We start from the raw sequence: 27,857 nt of genomic DNA on the forward strand, positions 1-27,857 counted from the left end.
CCATTTCATTGGGTAAGTTTCAAGCGCCGCAGAACAAGCATCATGATATGGGGTTCGCGTTGCAAAGTTGGCTCTTACTTCATCTCTTTTTGATTTAACTTTTTTTTAACCATGGTAAGAAAAAAGACACCGAAAGATGAAAGTGTCAGTGAAGCTTTGGCTCTAAACTCTTAATAATGGTCATGAATATTTAGGATGAAGAATACGATGTCATTGTTCTCGGTACTGGCTTGACCGAGTGTATCCTTTCTGGTCTTCTCTCCGTTGACGGCAAGAAGGTTTTACACATGGACCGCAACGACTACTATGGTGGTGAATCTGCATCGCTCAACTTGACCCAGGTATATACTTGTATAATTTTAAAGGAAAACAAGATGAGGGGATCAAGGAAGGAAGAAGAGGTTTTTGGGCTTGATTTATATTTATTTGCTAAATATCATCAATATGACGTATACGCATATAGCTTTACAACAAGTTCCGTCCTGGCCAGACTCCTCCCGAACAACTCGGTCGTGATCGCGACTGGAACATTGACCTTATCCCCAAGTTCATGATGGCCAACGGTGAAATTGTGCGTTTCTTGACACACACTGATGTCACAAAGTACCTTGAGTTCAAGCAGATTGCCGGCTCATATGTGTACCGTGATGGCAAGATTGCAAAGGTTCCTTCCAACGAGCGTGAAGCATTGGGCTCATCGTTGATGGGTATCTTTGAAAAGCGTCGTATGAAGAAGTTCTTGGAATGGGTGCAGAAGGTTAAAGATGAGGACCCCTCGACCCATCAAGGTAAAAAAAGGGAAAAAAAGAGGGGACACGCATAATAGAAATCTCAGGGCAATTCTATTATATGCAAACGTGTTCATGTGCTTTTTGTAAACAGTAATACTAATCATCACTATTATTAGGCATTAATGTAAACCAGGATACTATGACTTCTGTATATAAGAAGTTTGGTTTGGATGCTGGCACTCAAGACTTTATTGGTGAGTTTTCTGTTCTTTTTTAAAAGTACCGTAGAGGTTGGAATCCTGTGTATGCGTGTGTATGTATTAAACAGGCAATTCTATCTAGGTCATGCTATGGCTCTTCATCTTGACGATACCTACCTTGAGCAGCCTGCTCGTGATACCGTTGAGAAGATCAAGCTTTATGCTGCATCTGTTCTCCGCTACGGCAAGTCTCCCTATATCTACCCCATGTACGGTCTCGGTGACCTCCCTCAAGCTTTCGCTAGGTAAAATACAGCCCTCTTTTCTCAGATACCGCTCTGTAAAGAGAGTCGACAGTTTGGAGTAAATGCTTATCTGACCATATTGTCTATGATGATCTCAGATTGAGTGCTGTATATGGTGGCACTTACATGTTGGACAAGCCAATAAGCGAGTTTATCTATGATGAAAGCGGCAAAGTATCCGGTGTCAAGTCTGGCGACGAAGTTGTGCGCGCCAAGAAGGTCATTTGCGATCCTTCCTACGCCCCGGCTAAAGTCGAAAAGACCGGTTCCGTTGTCCGCGCCATTTGCTTGTTGACGCATCCTATTCCCAACACTGAAAATATCGACTCTGTCCAAATCGTCATCCCGCAAAACCAGGTTGGCCGCAAGCACGATGTCTATGTCGCCTGTGTCAGCAGCTCTCACATGGTTTGCGCCAAGGACTACTACCTTGCTATCGTCTCTACCATTGTCGAAACTGATAAGCCCGAGCAGGAGATCCAGAGTGGTCTCAACCTCCTGGGTCCTATCCATGACAAGTTTGTCTCGGTCAGCCCATTGGAGAAACCCGCTCAAGACGGTACCAACGACCAAGTATTTATCTCCAAGTCGTATGATGCTACGTCCCACTTTGAAACCGTTTGTGATGATGTTCATGATCTCTGGAAGCGTATCACTGGGGAGCCATTGGTACTCAAGAATCGCAGCGAGGAGGAAGCTGCTTAAAGAATCCCATCCACTATTCGTTTTAAAACACCTAGTCTTTGTAGCTTTCTCGCTCTGCCCTAAAAACAGAGAAAGCATTCGTTTCCACATTTTTTTCAATGAAAATATATTCCATCCTTTTTTTATCACATTTCACTGTGTAAAGATGTGTGTATGCTTGTGTGTGGACTTTGAAGTTTGAATTATCAAAGAAGTATATCTAAAAGGAAAAGTATGTCGTAGTGAAAAATCGCCAAAGGGTATAGATCTATTACTTTCACTCTTCTGCTTGGCTGCTGTTGCTGCTGCTATTAATGACAGTCCGTCTTCGTTTGTAGAAAAGAAGGTATGCTGCCTCAGTCTAGATATGTGGTTATTTATTTGTGAGCAACTTGTTAATGGTAAGCATGCAAGTAAGAGATAGCTTACCTTCACGCTGGATACGTCATGCACTGGAGATACATGCGAATCGTTGAATTTACACCATTCTCGGGTTTTTGAATTTTGCGCAAAGGCAGTATCTAGTCGTGTAAAAATATAATTTCAATAAGTACAGCTGTATGTGATGATATTTAAAAGATACGAAACTATACTCACAGTGACCACCACCCATCCCACCAAAGTGATTATCGACAGCATATAGATCGTATATGATACGGTCATCATCGGGATGATCGCCCATCTGTCGCTCTCTGTCTGCTGGGCTGCTCGCTACCCAATCTGTCATATCCAGCTCTTGTACTGGAAAGTCAATTAGTATATCAATCTTGTCGCGTAACATCCGCGTGCTGCTGAACCGTTTGAGATGGATGACCATGATTTCAGGTAGACACCACAAGTCAATTTTTTTCTGTGCGTGCTGATGCTTCTTGCACCGTGGACAATACCACAAATCCTGGTCTCCAAGCATTTCTTCCCTTGTAAATTCATCTAAACAGTGTGCCAACGTGATAGACTTGTCATTGCTATCATCTTCATCATCCATAGCATCATCGGGATGGTCGTCCTTGTCTATCTCCTCCCACCCGCGGGTATCGACCTCATCGAAACCGCCAAACATTTCTTGTGCCTTGCGTACTGGCCAAACGACCACAATGCCCTCGCCTTGTTTGATCAATGGTCTCGGAGAAGAAGCGGTGGTCCATGAAGTAGGGCTCGGTAAATTGGATGAGGGCTGGGTGGCACTGATGCTACTTTTCTTTCCATCAGTGGTAGTTGTCGAGAGTCCTGGCGATTGACCCTTATCATTATCCGAGCCGTCCTCGTCGCTCGCAGATTCTCGTCGGTATATCTTAGCATCGGTTGCCATAGGATCGTCCATATCGCCATCCTCCTGAGGCGTTGCCGAGGTGATCGCCATGCGACTGTCGTCATCTTCATTGTCCGAAACGCAGAACGGTAGCGGATCAGATTCTTCCTCTTGTGTAGGTAGAGGAGGACCAATAAAACTACTCGTCGTGCCTGTGGTTGAGGCACTGCTGCCGGATCCCCTATTAGTCAAATCAACAAGGCCTGCGCTGCTTAATGGCGCCGTCGTGGGCAAAATGTCGCTACTAGTACTAATTCCGCGATATGCGCTTTCCCAAAACAGTTTCATGGTAAACAAGTTCTTGATCGGCTTCATGAGTCGACCACCTGCTGCTGTCACTGCGGCAGAAGTATGGATCGACTTTTGTCCTTGAGGCGGGTCGGTTTCCATGGCTTCGTCACGTAGAGCATCCTTGACTTCTTCAAAAGGCTTGAGCATGGTGAATCGTGCGATATGTTCGGCAATTAGACGATACACGTTGTCGGTTGAACTAGCTTCGTCGGTCCGCATAGCCAGCACGATTGGCCCACCGAATTGCTTGAGTGGAGGACGGGTTGAATTACTCTTATTATCGGTAGATGCGGGAGTTGAAGCACAATAGACAGGGAAAATAACCCATTCTGCTTCATCATTCGCTTCATCGCTACTACTGCTACTACTGCTACCGTCTGCTCGTTTCGCTCTCTTTTTTCGAACAGGTTGGCCCGTCGGTACGGATGTTGGAAGTTGATAGACGTAAATGATGTCATTAGGTGCAATGCCGCTGACGGGCTCATAAGACGGGTACACTTTAAAGATGGCACGGTCGTAGATTTCAGCAACAAGCAACTATAATCATTAGTTTTGTAAAGAGTGAAGAACAAGACGGACGAATCGCGCCGAACGAAGGGAAGAAAAGACATATAAAAATATTTGTGGTTTGCATTTAAGAAGAGAAATTGTATGGGTGTTTATTGTTTGAATAATGACAAGAGACATTATAAATAGAGAGATATGTTTACTTACTGTAGTGGGATCCCTGACGCCTACTCGTTGAGCAACTTGTCCCTGGAGTTGTTCAATGCTTGCGTTGTTTTGGAACGTGAGCTTCATACGTCGTTGCCTTTGGGACGGGTCATACGGCACATAGATGACTGTCACTTGCGTCCTTTTTTGTACTGGAAGAGGCAAGGACAGATACATGAAAGGATCAAACATGATGGAGACCTACGTACGCATATATACTTATCAATCAAATGTTCTACAAATCTTTCAATCTCTCAAGTACAAACCTTTTCACACTCTTGGCAGACAAGACGACTCTTAAATTGGCCTTGGAACAGATCCACAATAACGGAATCGTTTCTTGCCTTGTGATACTCCCAACAACGCATCGCAACCTCTCCATCGGGCATATCGTCAAAATCTGGTAGTTCAACGTATGGTTTCTTTGTGATTCTGTTTAAATCTTCGTGTAATCCATCAAGAAGGAAAGATAAGAGCTCTTGGGAATCGTGTTGACGATATCCAAGAAAGGTTGAATTGAAGCGAGAAATCGTATACTACATAATGCGGTTTGAGGCACTTTATCCATTAGTCGATAAGTGTCAGGCTAATTTGAAAAGATTGTGCAAACTACCTTGAAACTTCTAGGTGCAATGCTTGCATGTCTACCACTCCACATATCCTTGATAAGGTCACCGTAGGCTTCAGCCAATTCACCATTCATGCCCAATGGATTATCTCGGTTAAGCTCCTTCTTGTACATCTCCTCTACAAACACAGAAAGGGTTAGTATACGATATATGCTTTAGATGGTCAGATGACAGATGTACGGAATAGCACCATTCTCATTATTACATACCTAGAAAATATCGAGTAAGTGCTGCAGTGTTGCTCAGGCATTGCAAGGCTGAGTTCATGTAGCACGTGTTTCCCATGTTAACCAAACCACAAAGTCCTTGTTCAAATTCTGGTTCTAGCTCCTTTTCATCATCACTACTGCATCCAGAAAGTTTGATCGGGTCCACGGACGAATAAGCGGGTGGTGGCTTGTTGTATGCCATTTCCTTTTCATTGGTTTGGGCGCTGACCATCATCGGCATCTTGTCAGGCGAAGAAGGAGCGGATGTTAGCGAGTGCAAGTTGTTGGCCGCTTCAAGCTCTTGATCGTTGTCATTGTCTTCTTGTTCGTAATCCGCGATGAGTTTGATAGCGCAGGGTGTATAGTCCAACTCCAATTCTGTCAGCCCGCGTGGATCATTGTCTCTTATGCGCGTACCCATAGCGAGTAATGAATCGTCGATAAATGGATCTTCATCGTTCTCTGGATCATCCTCAAGCTTCCAAAGTTGGTACCTCACATCCGCAGGAATAGCCAGACGTTCTTCGATAGCCTTCCTCAAATCCTTTGCAGTTGCTGTGTCTTTTAACTCGACAGACACCACATCAGATAATGAAAATTTAGCGGATGGAGATCGAACCACGTACACCCGGATTTCGCTAGGATATAAAGCTTCGAATCCTCCATCGGCAAGAACGGCTCTTGATAAGGGATTGGCATTTGCACCGTACCTTTAATTTTCAAATAAAAGTTTGCGCTGGATTAGCTTATATGGATCGTGAAAAGACCGCATGTTACAGCATTCTACAACTTCTTTCTTTCTGTTTGCTTTCACAATTGCCTTTGCCACCCTTTAAGCCATCAAAATCAATTTACCAAGCATGAAAAGCCTCCCATATCTCTTCAGGAAAAATTAGCACTTCGCTATTGATAGCTAAGCCCTCTCGTAAAGAGCCATCATAATCCATAAGTGAGAGCAAATCCATAGGGCCCGGATTTACTGCGTAGTCATCGTCTGGCATCATGCAGTACTCCTGCCATCGTTCGAACCATTCACCCGGTATAAGGTACCAAGTATCACCAGGCATCAAGCTGGAAGCTTTCTCTAGTTTTTTAATATACTCCAATTGCTTCTCTCGTGGTAGAGCCGCGAGCATCGATGGCTGTTCATAATCCATTCTTACGTCGCCAAAGTCGTTGTTAACGTTATTGTCGTTAGAAGTTGTCGTAGATGTCAGCAGCTCCACAGCACAGCCATACAGCTCTAGATCAAGCTCAGCAACTGATTTTGTAGCAGCATCTTGGTCGTTAATGAGCTCGGCATCCTTCAGCAAGGATGGGTCGATATACAGACTGGTTGTGTCCTCCGGGTTCGCTTCTAGCTTCCATAGCCTTACTTTCACGTCGAAAGGTAGTGATAAAGCTTCTTCAGCGTATCGCATTAATTCAGTAGGTAATGCCGCATCGGATATTGATATAGTGAGTACGTTTCGTGGTCCGTCAACTGCGTCGTGATCGTCGCGATTGACAACATAGATTTTGATGTTGATAGGATACAGAGTTTCGAACGTATTATCATAAAGAATTTTTCGTGGGATAGGTTCACCAAGTATTCCATAGCTAACCAGACAAAAAAAAAACAAAGACTTAAATTAATATCCCAACACGTCATCCTTATTGCTTTCTTTTTTTTTTCTCCTCCGTGATTTCTAATGTGTATTTTTACTTTGCTTCAAATAGTTTCCATGCATTTTCAGGTACAAAGACAAAATCCACCTTGTCTTTTAAGTTGGGTAACAAGCTGCCATCCGGTTTTATCATAGAGTTGTTGCTGACAGGACCTGGAGACTGACTATCGTTGCTGGTGGACGCGCAGAACAACTCCCACTGGCGAAACCACTCCATTGGAACGGCATACCATGTCTCGCCTGGAACAGGCTTTTTGGCACGTAGCTCGGCGATATACGCCACTTGTTCGTCCTGCGCTACTCTTGCTGGTAGTTTTGGAGCTGGCGGAGGTTGATCAGGTGGTAGCGTTCTACTTTTTTCAATGTCGTCGTCGTCGTCGTCGATTTCGTCAGCAGTTGTTGGTGCAGCTGTGGTAGTAGTAGTAGTGGCAACGGTGTCATTTTCCATATGAGTAGTTGAATCGGAATTAACTGAATCTTTTAATGGTGCACGCGTTTCAACGTCTTTTGCCAGCGTAACTGGATTTACGGGGGTTTGATTTTCGTGCTCCATGTGGCAGGAACTAGCAAAAAAAAGGTGGTTGAAAAAAAAAAGGGCAAACAAAAAAGTAGCGGAGTATGCGAGCGGAACTGACCGCGCAGTCAGCTTGAACCAAATATGGCATAGAGTGATGGCAAAGAAGCACTTCCATTATCAGCGTAAACAGTTTTCAAATGCTTACAAACGACTTGGAGACGAACTTTTTTCGAAAGAAGTTTGACAATAGCCTCTGCAGCTGGGATTGCAACAGATACCTCTTTTATTTTGCTTCTTCAATATAGACGCACTATACACCGCAGTACTACTGCGTGTCGTACTGTTGCTGACTACAAGTTTCTATTTTGAGAAGCATATCCGTCCGTTCAATGGGTCGTTTCGTTGTTGTCTTGGCTGCTTTGGCACGCAAAGCGAGAATGTGAATACATCAAGCAATATTTCATCAGCCAGTAGTATTAAATATGGTCTTAAATGCGCATGGGTTGCCCGTGAAAGGGGTGACGGGTAGCGTGGAAGTGCTTACGATGAAGTCACGGTGGTGTATAAACCAATCACTTAGTAGCTGCGATATCTCTCTTCCTTTCTTCTCTATCCATTTTTTTTCTCCCTCTCCTAACCCTCCCACATATACTCTCTCTCATATAAGACTCACACACCCATACATATATACACGCAAATCTTATATACACAGCATAGCAATTCGCTCTTTGGGTCTTGAATAAAGCCGATTTCCGTTTATTCAAGTTATCATTGACTCCCCCGCTCATTTATCTTTTATGGAACATCCCTCCAAGAAATTAAAGAGATCAGACAGCACCGGACGACGCTCTTCTTCTACTACCTTATCACAGCAACAACAGCGCCACAGCACCAGATCTAGTTTGCATCAACCCACCGAATCGCCAGCAGCATCTTCCTCTTCCGCGACTCAGCGGTATTCTTTGAGACAGAAAAAGAAGGCAACAAGACCAACCGGAAAGAAGGGAACCCAATCGTCGTCGTCTAATTCTACATCGGTTCAACAACCGCAGCAGCAACCGGCCAGCTTCACTACAACCAGCAGTCAAAGGTATCACAACAGAAGGTCCACCCCTTCTTCTTACTAATACACATAAAAGAGAAACATTGCTTTGCTGATTTCCTTTTTAGCAAAAGGCTTCCACAAAAACGTAAGCACCCACAGCAACAACAACCTGAACAGCAACCAGAGCCCGGATCTTCTTCGTCCAAGCGGCCTCGTCGACGCCAGAGTACTAGAAAAATGGATAATGCTCCAGAACAATCAACAGTAGAATCGGGAAACACTGCCACTACCACTATTACACAAGATAGAACACCCACACCAGCTGAAACTGCTGCGGGTGCGAAAGCAAAAAGTCGACAGCAACAGACAACATCCAAAAACAAAAAGGCGTCCGGTATTGACAAATCAAGCAAGAAAGGCAAAGCAAAGGCCGTAAAGTCAGATGCCGACAAGCAGCTTGATAGGTAATTTTGCACTCATCCATCAGTAATGATGGTCCGCATGATAACAATGATATCTATCAACTAAAATTATCCTATAGAGAGACTACAACTACAGCTACAACAACAACGTCAGTAGCAACAAAACGTCAGCCTGGCAGAAGAGCCAAGAAGCAAGCCGATCCAGAAGGACTGCAATCACATGAAACGGAGTCGGATACTGAGAATGCTCCAGTTTCATATTTCGGTTATTTTGAAGGCGGCGATGTTCAGGAAGAACACGAGACGAGCCATGTCACGTTTGACGACGAACCGCCAGAAGAATTTGGACATGGCGATGGATGGGATGACGAAGAGGAACGTTATGAAGGAGAGGACGATGATGAAGATGAAGACGACGAAGACGAAGGCGACAGGGATGGTGAAATGCTCGAAAGCATGGACGACGAAGATGACGAAGAAGAAGAAGAAGAGTTGGACAGAGTACGACGTAACTTGGGTCTGCATATGCAAAGTACATTTGGCGGCATGATGTCGGACATGAGCGGTCGGCTGCGTTCTATCCTCCAAAGTCTCAAGAACGACGATCCGACCATGCAGTTGGTGGCACTCCAAGAACTTGCAGAGATCCTGTCGGTGAGCAGCGAAGATAATCTGGCCGGGTACTTTGCAAGCGACAGTTTTGTCAAGGAGCTTGTGCGAATCATGAAGGGGCCCGGTGACCTGCTAGGACCCGGTGTTGATATGGATGATGACATGATGGTTGCCCTGGCTATGAGTGAAGATCTGGGCGGTGGGAATCCAGAGTTGACGTTGCTTGCGTGTCGGTGCATATCCAACTTGCTCGATGCTTTGCCTACGGCTGTCACCAGTGTGGTTTATCACGGAGCGATCGGTGTCCTTTGCCAGAAGCTAAAGTCGATTGAATACATTGACTTGGCCGAACAAGCCCTCTGCGTATGTGTTTGCATCTGTTATATCGAAAGATATAAAAGTAGTACCTTGTCACCAGTATGGCTTACTCCGTTCTGTTTGATCTGTTGTTTACAGGCACTGGAAAAAGTAGCAAGCCATCTCCCGCGTGCAGTCGTGCATGAAGAAGGTCTTGCAGCAGCTCTCATGTATTTCGACTTTTTCAGCATTCATTCCCAACGAACGGCTTTAAGAACGGCTGCAAACTGTATGCGAGGCGTTGACAATGATTCGTTCCCACAAGTGATGGAGATCATCCCCACTCTTCTTAACACTGTTTCATACCCTGATCGTACTGTTGTCGAACTTTCGTGCTTGTGTTGGGTCCGACTTGCTGAAAACTACCGTGGTAGTAGTGAGAACCTTGAAAAGGCTGTGTCCGTTAGCCTTCTGGAAAAGATGATGGCCCTCATACCCGTTCCTGGAAACACCAATTTGGTGCGGTCGTCTACTTTTACCGACATCCTCCGCACATTCCGTGTTGTCGCAAAAGGCTCCCCGACACTTGGCTTGGAATTGCTTAAGCTGAATGTTGTCGACAGCCTTTACCAAGTCTTGACTGGGTCATCCAAACCCGAAGAAGACGTTTCTGTCTTGACACACGTCTCTGTAGACAACAAATGGCGCGACTCAATATATGCAATCCTGCGAATCTTTGTGGACGTGCTTCCATCACTGCCAAGAGGTATGCACCCTACATGAAAGAGTGAAAGTTGTTTGATTGTTTATGTAATTCTATCAAGGACCGTCGCTTACTTCATTGGATTTTTTAAGATGACATGTTTAGTTCCAAGCGATTCAGAAACAACGACCCAGTATCAGCGCGTACACGATCGGCAAACGCCAACTCGGAAGAACTTCCGATTCTCAAGGAGAAAACATCCAGATCTGCACAAACAGACCCACGCGTCGATTTCTTGGAAAAGAATCCCGACTTGCTCAAACGCATCGATACACTTCTATTCCCTGTTCTCCTGGAGATTTACACGTCAACAGTCAACCTACGTGTTCGACAGCTCGTGTCACACTTGTTTGTCAAGACAACCCATTTTTCCAACGCTGATACGTTGCAGCAGGTGTTACGAGACATCCCTCTTTCAAGTTTCCTCGCTGGCATTCTTGCGCAGCAGGAACACGCTACCCTGGTCATCGATGCCTTGTTTGAAGTTGAACTGCTGCTTAAGAAGCTACCTGATGTCTACCGCTTCCTCTTTGAACGTGAAGGTGTACAGCACGAAGTCGAAACGCTTGCCAATACATCATACTCTGATGAATCACAGACCGACGATGCTAAAGATACAAGCAAAGATGCGGAAAGTTCGGGTGAGCCATCAAAGGACACATCGGAAGCCGCCACGTCATTGGAGATCCTGCGAAGCATGCAAGAAGCTATTCGTAACCATGCAACCGAAACCAACAGTGATGACGAAGAAGAGACCGAGAAACAAGATCACGAACAGCAGCAACAGAAGCAGACTAAAGCATCTGGGTCATCCGATACGTCCAGCGATTTTGCACAGCCCAACAAAGATCAACAGCAGCAAGAGCAACAGCGCGCGCAACAATACAGTAGTAGCAACACTAGTGCTGCGGATGGCGAGCGATTGTCACGCAAGCGCGTGCTGGATCGCAGCGAGCTACACGCATTGCTACGCAGCCGATTCGGTTCTGGACAGGTTTCATCCGGTGCCTCAGAAACCGAGAAGGGTATTGGCCGTGGATCGACACGCCGGTACGTCATCCGCTTGGCCCAAAACTTGCTACGAGAATGGCAAATGCAGGAACTGGAGGACATACAGAAGCCAGGCCGTGCGCTCGAAGAGATTCAGAATATCGCCCAAGAGCTAACCGGATCGTCCAAGGACCCATGTGCAGAGATACCTTTGGCAAACCTTATACAGTATCTGCAGAGCTCCACGATGGGTGTCAGCAGCTTTGAATTGATGAACTCGGGATTGTTGGATGCGCTGTTGGGTTACTTGACGATCGAACGAAAAGACAATAACTTTGCAAGCGATTTAGAGGACCGAAGAAAAGCATTCAGCAGTCTTTTGTTACGCGCCGACACTAGCGCACAATCTGGCACTATTAACCCAATCCGTGTGCTCGTGATGCGTCTACAAGAAATCGTCAGTCGGTTCGAGCCGTTTGAGGTTGTTACTCCCTTGGAGTCGTCATCTTTGGGTGATAATTTCCGTAATCCAACCAGTATGCTTGCCAAGCAGCTTCGTCTTCGCTTGACCGGCCGAGGAGATGACATTCCAACAGAATATCAGCATCTGATGGTTTCCACCCACGCAGTCGCCACCTTCAAGGTGTTAGAGGAGTATCTTTTGACCAGAATTGCTGCTGCCACTCTTTCATCTTCAAAGAGGAAATTTGTCAAGCGGACAAGCAAGAAAACGGCAACAACATCTTCGTTATCAGCAGGCGCGGGCGAATCATCCAGCACAGGTGAGGCAGATGCTCAATCTTTTATTGACAAGGAGTCACCGCCCCCTGAAGACGTTGATGTCGATAACGAAAAGGAAGAGAACGCTGTTGAACAGGTATATAATTATCTTTGGGAAACAACGTAGCGATATTTTTTTATCAATAATGTGAGATTTACACCTTCACCTCTATTTCTTTTCTCCCTCTTTTGCAGGCTGGGGGCGATGCTGGGCCAATGGATACTACTGATGAGAGCAAAGAACCTGCATCATCATCTTCTGCCCCCAAAACTGATGGCAAATGGGTCATTCGTTTCTATCTCAAGGACACTTTGATTTCTAATGACACGACTGTATATGGTGCTGTTCATCAATACGAGGCCACCAGCGGTAACAATAACAGTGGCAGTGATAGCCGATCTTCATCTGCAATCCGCAATATCTGGGTCATGTCCTATCCTGTCACATTCGAACGTGTGTGGATACCAAAGAAAGAACAGCAAGAGAACAACAATGAACAAGCTGTCCAGCAATCACAAAATGTCGAGCGACCATCCACTTTAAATGATGAGGCTGTATGCACTCATGCGTTTGAGCTATTGAAGACGATTGCATCACTCACACGACCATTCAATGCGTCTGAAACCACTATTCCAGCACAAGATTATGTGAATCGTAAACTGACTGCCAAGATGAACCGTCAGCTTGAGGAACCATTGATCGTTGCAAGCTCATGCCTCCCAACCTGGACCTACTGGTTGATGCAAGAGGCACCATACCTGTTCCCATTCGAAACCCGCTATCTGTTCATACAGTGCACATCGTTCGGATATTCACGACTTATCGCTCGTTGGCAGAGTCTCCAAACACGCAACAACGGTCAGCGAGACGATCAGCAACATCAGCAACCTATTCTAGGTCGCATGGAGCGACAAAAAGTGCGTATTGTTCGAGCACAAATGCTCGAATCGGCAATCAAGATTCTGGACTTGTTTGGCAGCGCACAGTCTGTCTTGGAAATCGAATACACGGGTGAAGAAGGCACTGGTTTGGGTCCAACGCTCGAATTTTACGCTGCCACGTCCCGCGAGTTCTGCAAAAAGTCGTTGAATATGTGGCGTGATGACGATGAAAAGGAGGGCGAGTACGTGGTGGCCAAGCAGGGTCTGTTTCCGAAACCGTTGGGCAAATTGAGTGAATCTAGCAGCACCAAGGTGATCAACTTGTTCAAGACTCTCGGTCAATTCATCGCCAAGGCAATGCTCGATTTCCGTATCATTGATTTCCCATTTAGCGAGGCACTTTTCAAGGTCGCGCTAGGAAAGGAAGTACCTAGCAAAACTCTGATCAATGTAAGTGGATTTCTTTATCACAGCAGTTGTGAAAGCTATTTGTTATAAAAATGACTCGTGGTGGGACGATATGATTATTTAATTGTTTAATGATCTTTAGGAAATTGATCCTGTTCTGGGCATGTCAATTGAAAACCTAGAAGCATTCATCCGGTGCAAACGCTCAATATATGCCGATACTTCTTTGGTACGTTACACAAGGATAGCGCAATTATGCTAATGCGCATGATAGAAATGCTGAGGAGATTCCTAACACTTAATACTATTCTTGCTGTAGTCCGCGGAACAAAAGAAGGATGCTATCAACGATATCCACGTACAAGATAGTCGAATAGACGATTTGTGCCTTGATTTCACGCTCCCAGGTGACACAAGTATTGAGCTCAAGGTAAACCATTCTCTCGATGTATTTTTATATTTTCACATAAGAGGGTTTGATGTTTACTAACTATTGGGCCTACGTAATTAGCCTGGTGGTGCAGATATCCCCGTGACGATCCATAACGTGGAAGAATTCCTTGAGTTGTTGAAGGACATGGTTGCTGGATCAGGTGTTACCAATCAGTTCGAGGCTTTCCGTCAAGGCTTCAACCAACTCTTTGCCATCGATGATCTCAAAGTCTTGACTTTTGCTGAACTAGTCTCGCTCTTTGGCGCATCCGCTGAAGACTGGACTTATGCGAGTGAGTAACTTTGTAATTATTCAGGCAAAATTTTGTTTCATCTAACATGATATATTTGTAGCGTTGGCTGATGCGATCAAGGCAGATCATGGATTTACAATGGAAAGCTCGTCATTCAAAAACTTGTTGAGTATCTTGTCTGAAATGAACGATCAAGAGCGACGCGAGTTCCTGCAGTTCACTACGGGTAGTCCAAGATTGCCTATTGGTGGTTAGTGTCAAATAATTCAATACATAATTATTTAAATGCAATGCACGAGTTATTTGATGGATATGCTGAAATTTTTCACTGTGTTGTTAGGCTGGAAAGCGATGCGTCCTGTCTTCACCGTTGTATGCAAAACATCTGATGCTCCACTTACTCCAGACGACTACCTGCCATCTGTCATGACATGTGCCAACTATCTCAAGATGCCAGACTACTCAAGCAAGGAGAAAATGCGAGTTAGATTGCTTACGTCCATGAAAGAGGGCAAGAACAGTTTCTTGCTCTCATAATATCCCCGCTCAACATGATACACACTTACACACATTTCTCTCTGTCACTTGATCTGCACACACACAGATAAAAAGCAGAGAAAAAACAGCTACCCCTACTCAATTATATTGCTCACTCGCACTTTTCACAACAAAGCACTCGCACTTTATTACCTCACCATTTTCTGGTACTGGAAACCCACTTTCCACAAACTACCCCCTTCACTCAATCGACACTTGTACACACACCACATCTCTTTTTGCTTTTTTTTTTTTCCAATTGAAAGATAAAAAAGTCACACAAAAATAGTTTAAGTTTTGACAGATCGCTTTTTGATGACAGCCAAGTTAGTAAACTGCTACGAGTAATTAGTTTATCATGTACACAGAAATGCATGCACATAGTTTCTACTGATATTTTTTTCTCTTTCATATATTTTCTCTCGCATCCACATATATGATCACCGCAACAATATACTATAAATGAATGTTTGTTCATGTTTCTGATGGGGATGGATTAAAAAAGATATACATCGTTAAGCGGAGGAAAAGGAAAAAGTCAGTTATAGCTTTTATTGGGTGGTTGTAGGAGTGATGGTAGTGTCATCTGTGGTGATTTTTTAACACATCCATGGTTGAAGAAGAGGAGGTCAATGCTTCGCTAGTATCTTTTGGCGTATCACCGAGGTGCTCGGTGTTAGACCTTTCTTTTCTGCAGAAGCGCGTTTGTGTGTTCCTCTTCGATTTCCTTTTCAGCGGTAACATAAGCATTATGTCGGTTGGTGCTTTTTAGAAATCCAAAATAAGAGTGGTGTCTCTAGATCTCTTTTGTATATTTTGCATGACATAACTTTATACTTTATCGATTTCTTAATAAGGAACTTGATACCGAGTTTCTTCAATGTCTCTTATAACGCTTTTTCATCTTGCTTCTTGACGTGAGTGCTCCAAGCTCCCATTGTCAAATACCATTCTGCTTGTATGCCAACCTTCCCACCCTGCCGCAGCATCTCTCCAGATTTGTCACGAGGATAGACGTCTTCCAGATACAACTCGCGCAATATGTTAAGCCAAAGACGTAGAATCTTGCCATTTTCCGGGTCGAGATTTATGTGTTATTCTATGTCTGTTTTGTCAAGCGCTCCAGTAGCAACGTTTGCATACATGTGCACTCACAGTTCGTCACCAGTGAACGGTATGTTTTGTAGGTTTCGCGTTGTTTTGGCCCACCCAAACCGGGCTGTGTCGCATATCTTCTTCCATGAGAGAGAGAGTGTGTCCTGATAATAGCAGCAAGTCCCATACTGGCTTGGGCAATCACGGGTAATTGCGAGGGTAAAAAAAATCTTGGAATATCAGGTCCCAATTTCCATGATAAGCTGTGGCTGTGGTAGGCCAAGAGAACGTGCTGGATGGAGATCTTTCTTTGTATCAGGCGTATATGTCGTCGTTGTTTTCCAGCATGTTGTTCTCGCTCGATTTACGTTTATTGGGTTTGTCAGTGGTTTGCTTGGCTATTTGTTATGATAGAGGCAATGGCAGCTAATCGATGTGTTGGACGTTCTAAAGACTGGCTTATAACAAAACAGGCAAGTAGTAAGGGAAGCGATACATGTTTCATGCTGCTTGCTTGAACTTAATCGCTACTCCAGCTTCTAGTGATCGTTACTTTTCCAAGTAATACTATCGTAAACATGCGTTTAGTTACCTGCAGAGCAGGAATTTCTCTTTAGATAAGTTTACATGCTGCTACCATGGGAGGCTCAAGTACGTTAAAAGCTGCTTCTTGTGCTATAAGGTCACGAAGACGCATGCTATTCATGTTGGCAGTACACATGTCAACGAAGGTATCGGGTAACAACGTTGCCGGCGCACGATCTTGTACACAATGCAGTATTTACAGGACATTGGGTGCTACTGAAGAATACAATGATCACATATATCTTTGCACTGTTATAATTGAAAAAGAACGAATAAATTTAATGTATCGAGTTCGCATTGTGCGATTATATTGCTTAGCATTAACGTGTATATTTGTTATTGAGAATGATGTAAACGACAACTCTATAACTATTAATGTCGACGCGCCATAAACAAATTATGAGTATGATACCCTTTCTTAAAGATCCTTTTTTTTCTGAGATTAGGTTTATTTGTGGGTAATAATTACAAGTGATCCCCCGCCTCGCTGTTAATACAAGGTTTTCACTTTTCACTATCATCCTATGTAGAAGAACGAAATAAAAAAAAAAAGCACATTTGCAATTGTAGTAGAAAATAATTTTATTTCCAAGAAAAGAAAGCGCCATTCAGATAATCAGACTGTAATAGTCTCTTCCGGAATCGACGAATTGTAACGACCCCTATGTTTGGGGGTTACTTGAAAAACCTTGAGCAATAATGACATGATGGGCCGAAAGTTCAGAGCCAAGAAGAACCCTTTGGTGCTGTGATAACACTCTCCTTCCTTTGAGCACACTCTCTTGAACACGCAAAAAAATGCGTGGGTTCTGGCCCTTACCTTCATGATGTTTGCAAAGTGTGCGCTCACTCTATGGAAATTAGTTATCCTAACAACAGGACTTTGGTTTAAAAAAAAAAGGTTCCTTTTAGGAGAAAAGAAGAAGGTTGCGACATGGGATATGATAGAATGCGCTTCACTTTACGCAGTCTAATGGTCTTGTTGTTGCTATGAAGAAAATGTCAATAAAACGGCAGTGAGACGCTTGATACTTTGTCTTTTGAGATTACAAGTTTTCTTTCAAATAGCCTAATTCAGTAACACGAGCGAAACTTCTTGGACACCCATTTTGTTCCGATCGGATGTAATAAATATTTTAAAGATGCTGAGCAAACGCGGGAGTTTGAAGGAAATGCGCTCGTTCGTTTGAAAGTATGAAATAAAGGTCCAGCTGTCAATTTGTTGAATGGTCTACATACGACTTTTTTTTTTTTTGGTATATCACGATAAACGTGTCACAAACATATGTTTCATAGTACTTCAAACGATTGTGCACTTGGTTTTGTCTATATGACGGAAATTTCCCAGGTAGAAGTACCTGTATGATGTAATTCTAAGGTGCCCGTCTGAGCGAGTTGCTTGGGTGCTTTAAAATATTGGGCCAAGTATAGTACACTAAGTTTAGTATCACTTAAAAGAGCAGTTAATTTTTAACAATATAAAGGTGACACTGTTGTATGTCGCAATCCTGTATCATAGAAAGCTGCTACGAGGTGAGAATGGAACGCTTGACCCCATATTTTTTACGTGGATCGTTGTTGTTGATACATCTTTATTGTATAGCGTAGTTGACAAACTATACTGTGCTCGCGCAAAGGTATCAAGGGGTATATTGCTTTTGTAGCTAGCGAGGAACTTGCAAAAAGTGTATAATATACTGCCTGTTGACATGCCCCCCTTTTGTAGTATGTACAACATCTATTACAAATGTGCGTCAAACCGCTGAGCAATACTTAGTACACCAAATGTTATGGGAACAGTTGTTTGTCAACACACAGATGACGATGCTTGCCGTTGCTCTACTAGATCGTATTTACCAAATTTAACTAAATGATATGGCTCCATACTTATATATATGTAACTAGTATAAGCCGGCATCATTGTCACACCCCATACAGTAGCATTAGTGATTGAGAGAAAGATAAATAACTGTCTATCTGTACGTTGTTCATCGAGTACAAAATGATCCAATAAACCGAGAGCATTTTTCCATTGTAGCTAGCTATTAGATAGCAAATAACCCATATACGCCACATCAGAAAGTATCTTAAAAGATACAAAAAGGCTGTATACATTTTATAGAGTGGCATCGAAAGCTCCATGATCACAGCGCTCAAAGATCGTTGTTGCATGGGCTATGTATATATGTTGAGTACCCCACTCAAGCGACTATACAAAGTCCCAGAAAAGTCAAGCAGATCAAACGACTTCAGACACGCTGGGTACAGCTTACGACCCTATGGTATGATATATCCTTTGGACGTCCTCATCCGTGTAACTATCAATCTAAGGCCTTACCATTCATCAAGTAAGGTAGTTGAGCAAAAAAAAAAAAAAAAGCCAAGGAGAAGCATGTTGTTGTGATTTCTAAATGTAACGACGTACACTATTGTGATGGTTTTGAACCTTTTTGCGTTAGGTTTGAAACCAACAGTGGAATCTTTGCTTTATCATATCAATTTGAAAATGAAAAACAACTCTAAATGACACATGTAAAGAAAAGGGGGCGATATCCAAACTGCACCATTAATCTGCGATTCTGCTATATCAATTGAGCAAAGACCACCATTGGTTTAAAAACTTACTAGAAGAAAGATGGAAGTTTCTTTCCTTCCAGTGTAGGTCAAGAAATGGTAGTGCAAAATTACTCAATAACTCGTAGTTGTGTATCTGGATTTAGTTGGTAATAAGAAGCATGTTTTTAGGGAACAATAGACATCGGCACACGCACCACGCACTCATACATGTACAAACAAAACGCTATTGAGAGATCGGACTCCTACATGGTTTCTACCCTTTAGCGTCGCTTGATGGGTTGCCTACATATCCGTGGGAAAGAGAACTAAGAAAGAAGAACATGAGCGATGGGTTATTACTAATATTAAACAACAATTTGTATCATCATCGCGTCTATGTAGAAAAACAAGAAACATGCCAAACACAAACTAAAAAAAAAGCCAGGATTGTGGTTGTTTGCTGTTTCCAGGTGTACATATTCCATCGGTTGTGAGAGCTCTCCGTCAATGTCTGGATCTATATACACTATCGCCAAGTCAATAGCTAGTGGTAAGAAGGTGACTGTTCCGATGATTATCTTTATCAAGCAGTTGTTGAAGGATGCACGGGCTTTCGAAACCCCTATTCGGTATCAGCAAATGTTACAAATACGGAGGTGATCATTGTGGATTCTATAACACAAAAAGTATGATTTGTTTGTCCCCACTCCCCCAACAAGAGTCATATGGGAGAGAAAGAGAACTCACCGAATCAGCTGTGTTTTCATTTATCCAACTGCTGCTGCTCCTTTTGATATAGTAGAGTGGGTAGTTCTTGGAAACAATCCGTGATAAAGATGGCTCTTATTTTACGTGCATATCATAGTAGGAGGCACTTGTGGGAGTTGGGCGGAGTTTATCTGCTGTCTGGCGGGTTGTGTGACACTGTGTGTGCGTGCAATGGCACAAGATAAGAAGCGTGTTTCTACATTGGATTCATGATTTCTATTTGCCTGTATGGTATATACATCAAAAAAAAAAGCTGCAGGTAATCCATCACTATTACTGTAATAGCAGCAACAAATCTATCAGATCATAGATTCAAATGCAGCAGTCTTATTTGGGTGGGTGGTGGGGGGGGAGGTATGTGATGAGAGTGTGTTCAAGAAAGGAGAGTGAAGGAGAAGGCTGCAGAAAGCGATCTTTAGTAGAGCAAAAGTACTGCATACAGTAGTACATACATATACCTAGAGTGGATCATTGGACATAGCAGAGCTTTTGAGAGAGAAAGAGAGAGAGAGAGAGAGTAAAAAAAGCGCGGTAAAAGGAGAGTCGATCTTTCACTCTCTACTATGCTCCAAGTGCAGGTTATGTGACACAGAAAAAAAAAAAGATGATCATTTCATTTCAGCGCATAGCCAATATGCGTACTTTTTTCTCTCTGTGGAGAAGAGTGGTGAGCGTAGTCGCTGCTTTCTCTACCTAGCTAGTAGTAGTAGTGTGCTTTAGAAAAGGAAGGATACCGTACCACGGCTTGGGTTGTCTTTTGAATGATGATATATATGAAAGGCTAATTCCGGCCCACAGCAGGGAATCAAGTTGGGGAAATGCAGATGTGACACCGCGCCAATGAAATGACTCCGGAGCGCGTTCATCAGTCAGTCAGTGACCGTGTGTACCGTTCAGCATGCTGCATTATTAACACACATTCAGAACCATTGTTGAATAAGAAGGAAGGAAGGAGAGACCGAATCGAAGGAGAAAAAAACGATCTCTCATTATCCACGTTGAGCATATTAGCGACAAGAAAGAAAGAAAGAAACAGTCCTTTGTACTGATGTGTGCTGGTCAACGGTGAATCGTGGGGGCAGTGTGAAGGAGAATATATACGTTAAGGAGCCTCTTTCTCTCTCTTTCCCTCGGGGCCATCCCCTGTTTGCTGCTAGACTCTTTGAATGCCACGTTTACAGCAACGAAAGAATATTACAGAATGACCATCATCATCATCATCATCATCATCATGGAGAGACAAGCAGCAGCACACTCGTGATTAGCATCCATCCGCTTGTTTACAACAACGAATGACTGCCCACTTTCCTTTTCTGGCCGTGGCCCGCGTCCAATGGATTATTATGGGGGAGGTGTATTTCTTCCCCTGTGCTGTTTGTAAAGACAGCTTGTTTGTTTATTCTTCTGTGCATGGAAATGACGGTAAACAGGTTCGGAAGGAAAGGTTGCTGAGATGGGGGGGTGGGTGGTTGGAGTATTGTAAAGGTGAGAGAGAGACGAAGATGAGCCAGTCCATGGCATCATCATCATCATCAACATCATCACACTGAACATTTGGGAAAAAGCCCTTCTTTCATTTTAAAACTAGCGTAAATGCCGGGAAACAGGAGACAAGTGTTTTGAGATAACAAAGGGAATAAAAAAAAAATACCCGCATGACCTTTTCTTTTTTCTTCTTTGCGCGACGCACACTGGACCCCGTGAGCACTGTAGCAGAGAGAGAGTGAGCCAAAGCTTATATCCATTCTCCGCCCTTGCTGCTTGCCCATCTTTTCTCTTTTTCTTTTTCATTTCTTTTTCTTTCCCTCTTCTTTTCTCACACTCGACCTTGCCTCCCTTCTTTTCTTTCTCTTCTTTGCACAGAAAGGCATGACAGGCTACTACTGCAACCATCCCCAGCAACGCGGCGCTTACTTTGCTTCATCAACCAAGCCATTCCACAACACCAAGAGACATCATACCACCCCAAGTAGTGGTGATCACAACACCACCACTACCCGCGGAGGTACTCCACGTACTCCACAACAACAACAACAACAACAACAACACCAACGCCAGCCATACCATCACCACCACCACCACCAGAACAACAGCAGTCATCATCATCATCATCATCACTACCAGCCACGGTATCGCTACTACCAACCATGCAGCGCCACTGATATTGACGATCTCATCTATGGTCCAGCAATCACAATGGCCCTGAGTGAGCGTAGTATCTTTGCTCCATTCGACCAAGGCCCTTCCACAATGTTGATCCACATACCCGCAAGTTCAAAAAAACCTTCTTCTTCTTCTTCTTCCTATTACTCCTCCTCCTCCTCTAGCTCCTGTCGTCGTAGCATGCGTCGTCTGTCTTCTTCAGCCTCTTCTATATCATCGCTGCTTTATGCGAGTCTGTATGATCCGCTAGAAACCACGACCAAAGAGCCTCTACAGCCAAACGACGATCCCATGACTGCCGTCAATAACAGCGACGATGGAGGCAGCAACAGCAGCAGTAGCAGTAGCAGCAGTAGTAGTCGAAGTAGTAGTGGCTCGTCCTTGTCCACAACCAAGGCCGTCAATCATCCGGCTACTACTACTACTACTATTACTAGTACTACACCTTTGCAAAGGTATTTGACAAAAGAAACTTCTTGTCCCCCCCCCTTTACCCCACCCCAATTCAATCACTCTTTTTTGTTGTAATGTTTCGATCCCAACTGACAAGGTGCGTTACTGATGTTAGACGTAGCACTACTACCACGCCGTTCAATACCTGTAGCAAGCCCGTGACCACCACCACCACCACCACTACTACTTCCAGCAACAACGCCACAACAACGGTCAATCACCATCACCCACAAGAATTATTCCAGCACCATCCTCATCCACTTCATCATCATCATCATCAGCAGCAGCAACAGCAATACCCGTGCTACTACCAACTTCCGCCTCCACCTCCGCAATACGCGTACTACCATCATCCTCATTACTATCATCCTTCTTACAGCTACCAGGTTCAACAACAACAACACGCACCCCATCCTCCACCACCCATGATGACCACAAGTCCTACTGCTTCGAGCGCATCATCTACCTCCGTAGCCGACCTGACATCGTCTGTTGCCACCACCACCGCCAGCGCAACCATTGCAACGATGACCAACACGGACCATCCGTATGCAAACAACGCGGGTCGCACAGACCCAGAAGAGTTGCTTGCGGATGACCTGCACCGTCGCGCATCTACAATCTCCGACGCTGTAACCACAGCCTCTTCTGCAGAAATATGTCGTCGCTTCAGTAACGGTAGCACCAGCAGCACCGCTGCTTCAAGTATGGTGACGTTACCTAGTGTGGAGGAGAAGCCGACGTGTGTTGCTTCACCTGCTGTTCTCAGTAGTTGTACGAGTACTAGTAGTACGGGTGGTAAGCTTGTTTTGGGGTCTATTGAATATTCTTAATTACTTTTTAAGAGTGCATCTATATGTATGTGAGTGTTAATCCAAATATTTCTGCATGGGGCTTGCAGCAGTAGCGGCGGCAGCAGTAGCTAATACTACAACAACTTCCGTTGTCAGTCCCTTGGTAACGCCGCCACCTCCGCAACCGCAAGAAGAAGAGGAGGAGCGTAAACAACAACAACAACAACAACAACCCGTTTCCTCAGCTGCGTCATCTTCACCATCACCTGATCCTGTTCATGATGCTATGATGGATGACGACGTTGAAACCGCCACTCCTCTTCCTACTACTAGCAGCACAACCTCCGAGCAAACAATGCCACGCGTGTCCGCTGAAAATGAAGGAGAAAACGACAAAGAGGTCGTCAAAGACAAGGATCTGTCAATAAAAGTGAATCAAGACGATGATGATGCTGTTACAGTCGAGGAAGACGACGACGACGACGAACTACCGATTTGGGCGGACCCCGACCGCGTACGCGAGAATCCGACACGCTACGCCTACGTCAAGACATACATGGACAAACACACTATTCCGAAAACATCCGCCATGCCATTGCCCAACGTCTGCACATTCTACTTTAGCGAGACGAATGCGAGCAAGGGCCAAAAGACGGCCAACTACATGTCGACGGTGCGGCCCTTGTTTGATTGCCAGACGGTGTGGGACTTTTCGTCGCGCTGGCGACACTACAAAATGCTGCAACGGCGTCGTCCGTCGCAAATGGCAAACAACCAGAACCTGTATTGTTTCGTAAAAGGCGTGGCACCCATGTGGGAAGACAGTGTCAATAGGGAGGGTGGCCGGTTGACGACGCTGTGTCCCAACAGGGCTGATCTGGACGACTTGTTTGATTGGGTGCTCGCCTCGTTTGTCGGTGGCAAGTTGACTAAAGACGGCATGGTCGGTCTGGTCTTGTCCAAGCGAAGCCGGGGTGATCGGATCGAGTTGTGGCTAGATGGCTCTGCGTCGGTGGATACGATGCCTGCACTCAAGTATGTGACACACAACCCATTGACTACTGTTACCCCATGTTGATCTATACTGACTTGTTTTCTCTCTTTCTCTCTCTCTCTCTCAGGGCCCAGCTGTGTCAATACCTGCCAGAGCATCTGTGCGCTTTGGTGAACGCATCTCGCTACAAAAAACACTTTGACAAGTAAAATACGTCGTATCATAGTCATTATTCCCCCCCACACCACACACCCCTTGTTCTTCTTCTCTGTCTTTACCTGTAAACAAACCATGTACAAAAGAAACCTTTCTCTTCGTAAATATATTCGTCAACCCAACAGAGTCATGCTATGCCATGTACTACATGCAGCAGCAGCAGCAGCAGCAAGGGCTGTGCTATCATGATTTGAATGCTGTTCTTTCACTCACTGCGGGATCCACGGGCACACACACATACATACAGGACATACATGCACTATCATTTACGCATCATAGTACACCATCCCATCGGGGCAACAAACAAGTGCGTGGGCGTATGCTACTTATTTAGCACAGGGCTCCATTACTACACACCAAAAGATGCAGAGAGCAACCTTATTCAATTTAAGCACATTGATATGCGCACACACACACACACACACACTCGAGTCCTGCAAGTAGGGTGGATATCTACACAGCAGCTTCTATATCTTGTCCAACAACAGGACATCAAAGACATAGATGCACATGCACTTTTGCATATCCATGACTGAACGTATCATGGATGAACGAATGACACAGATAAGTTCCAACTCTCCCAAAACGAAAGTATGGAGAAACCATTAATGGTGCTCTCGCCGCGCCAAAAAGGACGATGCTTGTATTATCAAGAAAGAAACAAAGCTTTGGTGTTGGTTGATATATTAAAAAAAAGGTGATGTGAAATGTCCACACTATTTTGACGTGCAGATAAGCAGGGAAAATGGATTATGTACAGCTCGTTAATTTTCTTTTTTTTTTTTCATCTCTTTTATATATATATATATATATATATATATATATATGTGGTTTGCTTTTGTTATGTTTTCGATTGGATGTGGAGGGGGTTGTAGTGTACATTTTGTGGTTTGATTTCTCCAAAAAAAAGTAGAAAGAAGAAGGATGATTACTTCTTTTCAGCAGCCTTGGGAGCAGCAGCAGCAGCAGCAGCAGCTTCCTTCTTTTCAGCGGGCTTGGGCGATTCCTTCTTCTCGGCGGCCTTGGGAGAAGCAGGTGCATCCTTCTTTTCGGCAGTCTTGGGAGCAGCAGCAGCAGCAGTAGCAGCAGGTGCAGCTTCCTTCTTTTCGGCAGTCTTGGGAGCAGCAGCAGTAGTAGTAGCAGGTGCAGCTTCCTTCTTTTCCGCAGTCTTGGGAGCAGCAGCAGTAGCAGCAGGTGCAACTTCCTTCTTTTCGACAGTCTTGGGAGCAGCAGCAGCAGCTTCCTTCTTTTCCACAGCGGCGGCAGGAGCAGGAGTGGCAGCATCCTTCTTTTCAGCTGGCTTGCTAGGTGCTGCTACCGCTTCCTTCTTTTCAGTCTTGGGCTCTTCCTTCTTTTCGGTCTTTGGAGTTTCGACAGCGGCAGCAGTAACAGTGCTTGTGGGAGCAGCAGCAGCAGCAGCAGCAGCAGCAGACTCATCTTGCTCCTTTGCTGGAGCAGCAGCAGGACGCTCAGACATGGCCACCTTCAAGTAGATAGCGCGGCCTTCCAATTCCACATCCTTGACCGTATCCAAGACGCGTTTCTGCTCATCTTCGGATTCAAGGTCAACGAAACCATAACCCTTGGAGCGACCACTAACAGAATGACATTTCAAACATAGGGTCAGTTGGCGCTTATCATGCAACAAAGGCTCTCTCTCTCTCTCCCTCTCCACATACACACGCACACACAGACTTTCCCCCCCCCACCGTCCTTTGGAACATCCCCCCCCCGGAAAGAACAACAACATTGATGCAACTTTACTTTTTCATACGAGCCACTTGCGCAGATTTAACCTTGTACTCCTTGAAAACGGCTAAAAGGGCCTCGTCGGTGGTCGCATAGGGAATGTTGGCAACAAACACAGTGGTCTTGGAAGGCTCGGCAGGTGGACGCTCGGCCTTTTCAGCAGCGGCCTTGCGACGGCGCACACGACGGCTCTTTTTCTTTTGGCTTTCGTCTTGCTTTGCCTCTTCACCCTTGGCATCAGCAGTGGCGGCAACCTTGTTGGCCTCACTGCCTTCGACTGCTGCAGAATCATCATCAGCAGAGGAGGTGTTGGCAGCAGCAGCAGCAGCAGCCTTCTTTCTGGCAGCACGGGACTTGCGAGCCGAGCGACGACGCTACAAAGCAGACACAAAGAAAAAAAATAAAAGTCAGGAGATTGTTGATTACGTTTCATAGATGGGATTTTTAAACGACTCGGCCAGACGCGCGTATATGGCATACACGTAGAATAAGGGATTGTGGCAAGAGAGAGAGAAAAGAGAAAGAGGAGGGAGGGAGGTGGTGGGAAGGACACTTACAGCCTTGCGAGGACGAGGTTGTTTCTCGCCTTCATCCTCAGACGAGGTCGTTGTCTGCTCTTGCTTCTTCTCGACATGGGCCTTGGGCTTGGCGACTTCGACGTTCACCTCACGGCCCTCGAGTTCCTTCTTGTTCAGCTCCTTTCTTGCCTTTTCAGCCTCTGCAGCAGTCTCAAAGGCTACAAAGCCATAGCCAAGCGAACGGCGACCATGCATGATAATGGTAGCTTCCGTGCTATTTGTTTTGGTGAAAAGAAAAAAAAAAAAAGGAAGCCTTGTCATTATCTCTCTTTCTCCACTTTTCCAAAAGATTCTGTTCGTTTCCAATGTATTCAAATAAAAGAAATAGTTACACTTTGCCGGCACTTTCAAAAAACTTGGTCAGAGCCTCTTGACTGGTCTTGAACGGCAAGTTTCCGACAAAAACCTTATAGATGACCAAAAAAAAAAAAAAAAAAAGAGGTGACAAAATGAGTTTAGCGAGTGTGTTGCCATGGTGACGAGCAAAAAAAGATGATGACAACTTAAAAGTCCAAGGAATGAAAGAATTTACCTTGTTATCTTCAACCAGCTCAGTTGTAGCAGCAGCACTACTCACACCATTCGTGGTGGGCTTGTTGGTTGTGTTCTCAGGAGCGGTTGGGGCAGCGTCGACAATCGGCTGCTGCTTTTGTTCAGTCGTGGCGGCCATGACGAACAGTGGACAATGGAATCAAATAACTTAAAGATAGAATAAAAACGGAAAAGAAAGAAACTCTTTTTGTCGAGCAAAAAGTTGAATGATTTTTTGGGGAATGAACAAGAGAGGAAAAGTTAATGTCACAGAACAAAGATGTTGAGGAAAAAAAGAAAATCGAATACCCGAGGGTGGGGGGGTTGATGGTTCTTACTGCTTTGGCTACTGCAAGTTTCGAAGAGCGCGCGTACTATTATAAACTTCTTACTGTTTGGGCGCTACGTTACGCGTATAGTACACACATCGCGCAAGGAATTTTGATTGGGTAGCAGGCTCTGTTTGGCCTCGAACAAGTTCAACACGGTGTTACAAAAAAAAAATACGCTTCTCACTGCTGCGCAACTTGAGTAGCCCTTGCTTTTTGTTCCGAGGCCCCCACCCCCCTTGTTTAACTATGGAAAATTTTTGACAGGTCTCTGTAGAATCACCATAGCAACCAGCTTCCTCCTAAAAGAGATGGTCTACTGTGCGGCTCATCTCGAGTCATCTTTCATAAGCAACAGGAATGCTACT

The 27,857-nt window shown here is 44.6% G+C and overlaps 5 protein-coding genes across 5 annotated transcripts; 3 read left to right on the forward strand and 2 right to left on the reverse strand.

The window, feature by feature from the left end:
* Positions 1 to 27: 27 nt before the first annotated feature.
* Positions 28 to 2,079, forward strand: BDB00DRAFT_829090 (GDP dissociation inhibitor). The gene is made up of 6 exons (XM_053123912.1): positions 28 to 114; positions 195 to 341; positions 464 to 788; positions 908 to 985; positions 1,074 to 1,236; positions 1,335 to 2,079. The coding sequence occupies exons 1-6, from the start codon at positions 112 to 114 to the stop codon at positions 1,939 to 1,941; spliced, it is 1,323 nt and encodes a 440-aa protein (XP_052978534.1). The 5' UTR covers positions 28 to 111; the 3' UTR covers positions 1,942 to 2,079.
* On the reverse strand, positions 2,080 to 7,316 carry BDB00DRAFT_829093 (uncharacterized protein). Its single transcript, XM_053123913.1, has 9 exons — positions 6,778 to 7,316; positions 5,928 to 6,671; positions 5,073 to 5,782; positions 4,848 to 4,981; positions 4,501 to 4,770; positions 4,235 to 4,435; positions 2,518 to 4,057; positions 2,350 to 2,441; positions 2,080 to 2,281 (listed from the first exon to the last, which is right to left on the reverse strand). The coding sequence occupies exons 1-9, from the start codon at positions 7,290 to 7,292 to the stop codon at positions 2,198 to 2,200; spliced, it is 4,290 nt and encodes a 1,429-aa protein (XP_052978535.1). The 5' UTR covers positions 7,293 to 7,316; the 3' UTR covers positions 2,080 to 2,197.
* A 1,222-nt stretch (positions 7,317 to 8,538) lies between these two features.
* Positions 8,539 to 14,678, forward strand: BDB00DRAFT_788876 (uncharacterized protein; the record flags this gene model as incomplete). The annotated part of the gene is made up of 10 exons (XM_053120839.1): positions 8,539 to 8,765; positions 8,843 to 9,698; positions 9,792 to 10,398; positions 10,488 to 12,262; positions 12,361 to 13,497; positions 13,598 to 13,684; positions 13,775 to 13,885; positions 13,967 to 14,180; positions 14,242 to 14,391; positions 14,482 to 14,678. The coding sequence occupies 10 exons, from the start codon at positions 8,539 to 8,541 to the stop codon at positions 14,676 to 14,678; spliced, it is 5,361 nt and encodes a 1,786-aa protein (XP_052978536.1).
* Positions 14,679 to 22,491: 7,813 nt separating this feature from the next.
* Positions 22,492 to 24,779, forward strand: BDB00DRAFT_829108 (translation initiation factor eIF 4e-like domain-containing protein). The gene is made up of 3 exons (XM_053123914.1): positions 22,492 to 23,096; positions 23,200 to 24,127; positions 24,214 to 24,779. Exons 1-3 carry the CDS (start codon positions 22,724 to 22,726, stop codon positions 24,293 to 24,295), a joined length of 1,383 nt encoding a protein of 460 aa, XP_052978537.1. The 5' UTR covers positions 22,492 to 22,723; the 3' UTR covers positions 24,296 to 24,779.
* Positions 24,780 to 25,767: 988 nt separating this feature from the next.
* On the reverse strand, positions 25,768 to 27,299 carry BDB00DRAFT_765678 (uncharacterized protein; the record flags this gene model as incomplete). The annotated part of the gene is made up of 4 exons (XM_053119529.1): positions 25,768 to 25,897; positions 26,067 to 26,318; positions 26,652 to 26,843; positions 26,962 to 27,299. Coding segments are annotated over 4 exons (912 nt in total), but the record flags the coding sequence as incomplete, so codon positions are not given.
* Between the last annotated feature and the right edge of the window lie 558 nt (positions 27,300 to 27,857).

Source organism: Zychaea mexicana (genome assembly GCF_025766255.1).
Source record: "Zychaea mexicana strain RSA 1403 chromosome Unknown BDB00scaffold_49, whole genome shotgun sequence".
Taxonomy (NCBI): Eukaryota; Fungi; Mucoromycota; class Mucoromycetes; order Mucorales; family Lichtheimiaceae; genus Zychaea; species Zychaea mexicana.

Excerpts from the sequence above, each read along its gene's own strand:
- BDB00DRAFT_829093 (XM_053123913.1), bottom strand. The coding sequence starts at position 7,292 with ATGGAGCACGAAAATCAAACCCCCGTAAATCCAGTTACGCTGGCAAAA. Across the intron at positions 2,442-2,517 it reads TGGGATGGGTGGTGGTCACT|ATACTGCCTTTGCGCAAAAT; the intron begins GTGAGTATAGTT and ends TTACACGACTAG. Across the intron at positions 2,282-2,349 it reads ATGACGTATCCAGCGTGAAG|ACTGAGGCAGCATACCTTCT; the intron begins GTAAGCTATCTC and ends CCACATATCTAG.
- BDB00DRAFT_829108 (XM_053123914.1), top strand. The coding sequence starts at position 22,724 with ATGATGACCACAAGTCCTACTGCTTCGAGCGCATCATCTACCTCCGTA. Across the intron at positions 23,097-23,199 it reads GAGTACTAGTAGTACGGGTG|CAGTAGCGGCGGCAGCAGTA; the intron begins GTAAGCTTGTTT and ends TGGGGCTTGCAG. Across the intron at positions 24,128-24,213 it reads GATACGATGCCTGCACTCAA|GGCCCAGCTGTGTCAATACC; the intron begins GTATGTGACACA and ends TCTCTCTCTCAG.
- BDB00DRAFT_829090 (XM_053123912.1), top strand. Across the intron at positions 342-463 it reads CATCGCTCAACTTGACCCAG|CTTTACAACAAGTTCCGTCC; the intron begins GTATATACTTGT and ends ATACGCATATAG. Across the intron at positions 1,237-1,334 it reads CTCCCTCAAGCTTTCGCTAG|ATTGAGTGCTGTATATGGTG; the intron begins GTAAAATACAGC and ends TGATGATCTCAG.